This window comes from Fulmarus glacialis, unplaced genomic scaffold, assembly GCF_000690835.1.
Source record: "Fulmarus glacialis isolate BGI_N327 unplaced genomic scaffold, ASM69083v1 scaffold17168, whole genome shotgun sequence".
Classification (NCBI taxonomy): Eukaryota; Metazoa; Chordata; class Aves; order Procellariiformes; family Procellariidae; genus Fulmarus; species Fulmarus glacialis.
The window spans coordinates 68,166-72,072 of record NW_009230355.1 but is presented as its reverse complement, the minus strand read 5'-3'; the positions used below and the strand labels follow the sequence as shown (position 1 = coordinate 72,072).

Below are 3,907 nucleotides of genomic sequence, written 5' to 3'. Positions count from 1 at the left end.
CTGACAGAAAGCTGGAGTCTACAACCGTGAAACGCAAATGGACAAGACCATAGTACTATGACCGTACCACTGGTCTGCTGTGAAGATTGTTCTAGTTGAGGCTGTACATGAATGCATCAGAAATCAGAACAAAAACACCCTGTCACCCTTTATAAGCCAAGCTTTGGTGCCACACGTGTGCCTAATCCAGGGAGAGGAGTGCCAGCTCCTAAGCGACAGGCTCCTAATTCCACAGGTGACAAGATGACCTGGTCTTGTCTTCTCGGTGCTGGCACACACGCAGAACATGGCTGCAAACACGCACAAGCCCATAACAGATATTCTCTTCCCGTACGCGCAGCACCAGCCGTCTACTGACTTCAACAGAATAAAAGAAATTGAGCCAAAAGAGGAAACGGAGGAGTTGAGAAAGGCACAAGAAGATGCCAATGCAGCAACTGGCAGAGCTGGGATGGGGTAATCCCTTGGATGGACATCGTCCCTGACAAAGAACAAGACACTACCAATACAATGGCCTTTTGCTCTTTCGTATCCCCATATCAAGATTCAAATTCGCTCCCCCTCTTCATACCTACCACATTAACTCCTGTTTACGTCCCATACAAGAGGGCAGATCACCCAGGTGGGACTGGGTTAGCGTCTTACGCTGGGTAAGCCCCTTACGAAGGGGGACAATGCACACCGTCATTTCAGTCTTAGAAGCCAACAGTTGAGTTTCACGTTATTCTTTGCACAGCAGCGAGGACAATCACCCAACTTCACCTCCCCAGCCCACCAGTGCTCCGTCATCCAAAAAGGAAAAAAAAAAAAAAAAAAGAGCAGGCAGTGCCAGCTCTTTGCTGACGGTGGGAAATTTTTCTTTGCCATAACATTGGTTAATTAAAGAGCTGGAAAGTGCCTGGTGACAGTGCCCTCTTTGTGCTGCTTATTTATTTATTTATTTTAAAGTACAGTACGAGCTTTTTGAGAGGCCTCATGTTTTCTCTGGCTCTGAACAAATGCCATCACCCAGCACAATCAGCAGCCCGATGGGAACAAAGGACACTAGCGCTGCCGAACCCTGCATCGCATCCTGGTGGAAACCGGGGAGGAGCGGGACAGGAATCCAGGGAGCGCATAACCAGGTGTCGGAAATGCTATAGGGGTGCCTAGGAGGAGGTGTCTGTTCAGTTTAACACCTCGCATTGATAGGATAATGCAGGGAATAAAGGCAGGCAAGCAGAGGACTAGGAAGTTTACACCCGTTGGGACCCCGCTGGGAGACCCCAAGAGCCTGCAGGTAGAACGGAGAGATTTAGAGTGGCTTTTCCTTCGCTCCGTGCAGGCGCAGGATTGCGCACATCCCCTGCAGAAAGAGGGGCTGGTAGCAGTCTTTGGCAAGCTGCAGCAGCCCGAGACAAAGAAGCGTTGGGACAAACAAAGCTCAGATAAGCCCTGGGAGGGCAGATCCACATTCACATTGCTCTACTGCTTTGCTGAAATCAGGGAATGCAACTCCTGCTCCTTCCTACACCCCTTCCGCATTTCTGGTATTGAAGACCTCGATTTACAGAGATGCTGCACTACGTTTTCCCATGCTTGGAATACACCATGTCACAGCTACAAGGCATATTAAGTTACTACAGCTTCCCTACAGCTCAGTCCAAGCTTCAGTTCTCCCTTTGCAGCTGTTGATAACAGCCATGAGAACGGACCCAACTGTAACTTCAGACCGTTGGCTTGCAGGCAGTTTTCTCTATCCCTGCGAAGGGACTCGCAGAGCGAGCAGATGATCTGGGCACCAAAAAGACGTGACTCCCCTCACCTCCAGACACAAAGCCGTACCAAACTGCAACTCAGCTGCAAAACTAGGAACGAGTTCCAGTCATCCCAGTGCTGGCTACCGTGCCTGGTGCCAGCACACGCTCCCCACCAGCTCCTTCCACAAGGCCCACTCCCCAGAACAACATTCAGAGCACTTCCAACCAAAGCCCTCGTCTAACAGGAGCTGTTTTTCCCTAAAGCAACACCAGTTCCTTCCAAGTTGCGGTCAGATGTGACTCTGTGCTGATGTTGGCTTCCAGTGTGTTTTTTAGCTGCCTTGGGAAAGGAAAAAAGTTGTGCTGTCTAAAAACAGACATTTTCCTCTGGTGGAAGGCATGTATTTCAACGCGCTGGCATGGAACGGTAATTGAAATCAGGGTGCGAATCATTCACAAAAGTCCTTCGTTACTTACTGTGGGATCTGTCCAGAGAGAGCACTTTGCACAGTCCTGGCAGGGAGCCCCGGGCGACCGGGGGTGTTGGCAGAAGTGGTCGTACCCGTTAATGGCAACCCGGCAGAGGTAGCACATCTGAGCACCGCAACGGCAGGACATGCGGTTGCAACCCTCCGATTTAATTAGACCAGCCCCACACTTGTGGCATTTTCTAATTCGGGCAGCTGTCATTTTCTCTTCTCTGCAACGCAAGAGGAGGGAGAAGAATTAGAGAAGGGGTGTTTGCAGCCACCAGCCTGCGGTAAAATTACTGTTACGCTATCCCAGCAATGCTTTAACCCCCCTTTCCCCAGCGCACCTCTCCCCCTCCTCTTTCCTCCTACGCCATCCCCATGGTCCACCGCTGTTCCAAGGAGGTCTGGGCTCAGCTCCACTTGGAGCCAACCCATGACAACTCAAGAACAAATTAAGTGAAAGAAAGTCAATCACTGGCTGCATTCTGCAGACCCGATCCGGGTTTCCATGCGAGCCAAAACGCCGCAGCGCCAGGCTCTGGCTTGGGAGGAATTTAAGCCGTAAGTCGAAGGGCCAAAGGGCACGTGGATGCTTGACTTGGCTGCGGAGAAATACAGCCTGGGAGATAAAGTTCAGGAAAAGCAAACCCTTGGCTGTCATCGGCGAGCTAGTTTTATGTTTGCCTGTTGCTCCGGCTACAAAGTTGCTACAACCATTTCCCTCCCCCCCCGCCCCCAACCCTGGCTGCTACGCTCCAGATCTATTTGGTTTTTGTTAAATTTAAATCAGTAACTGAAAAATAATCACATCTTTCCCCACAGAGACTGGGCTTTCCCCCTTCTCTTAAGATTCCCTACATACATTTTTCCAGAAGTTATTGCTTTAGGTTCAAGAGACGGGTTTTACTCTAATGGAGCACAAATGGGAATCCAGGACAAAGCACAGTCCCTGTCCCCAAGAGACATTCTGGCAGCCCCTGCGCAAAAGCTCAGCCCATGGCAATGCTATTTTGGCACAGAAATGGAGGAAAGCCTCGGTCATTTAATTAAAAGACTTAAGAATATAAGTTATCATCCTAAGGGCCAATTTTCTGACCGCTGGAGATCATGTTACAATTTAATTCACAACCTAGAAGTGAAATCTGATGACAGAAGAGTAAAGAGACTGTGTTTTCATTGAGGGAAGCACAGTTCTCTGGCTGTGCTGACCTGACAGTGGGGAACGATCTTCCTTAGCCAGGCACCTCCACCCAACTGCTTTAGTGGACCTGCAAAGTCAACATATGTTTGGGAGATGACAGGGAGGAGGATCACAGCAGCAAACCAGGCTACAGCACAGCCCCACAAACAGCTCCGTCAGCACAACCGGAGGAGCAGGGAATGGAACTTCGGCTGCCTTGCAGCCACACAAAGCTCCCACGCAGTTATACCTGGCATGACCTGCACGCAAGCATTTGGAGATACGCTAAGAATAGAGACGACAAAAAACCAACTTGAGGCTGACTTTCCTGTGAGCTGCAGCTGCTCTTCCCTCCGCTGCTCAACAGGATGCTGCTGATGCAGATTTTTTTTTTGGAAACTTTGAGCGAGGCAGGAAGTTTGGCCTGAACTCCAGCTGTGCTTCCCTTTCCTTACGCAGGGCTTCAAAAGGAAGCTTTTATTGTATCAGGCAGTAAGACTCATCTATCCACAGAA

The 3,907-nt window shown here is 50.0% G+C and overlaps 1 protein-coding gene across 1 annotated transcript in view; it reads right to left on the bottom strand.

The window, feature by feature from the left end:
• Positions 1 to 2,192: 2,192 nt before the first annotated feature.
• The window catches only part of RNF216 (ring finger protein 216), a 54,550-nt gene continuing 52,835 nt past the window's right edge, over positions 2,193 to 3,907 (bottom strand). The window contains exon 14 of the mRNA XM_009584198.1: positions 2,193 to 2,439. Coding sequence (XP_009582493.1) covers positions 2,193 to 2,439 — 247 coding nt within the window. The remainder of the gene's footprint in view (positions 2,440 to 3,907) is intronic.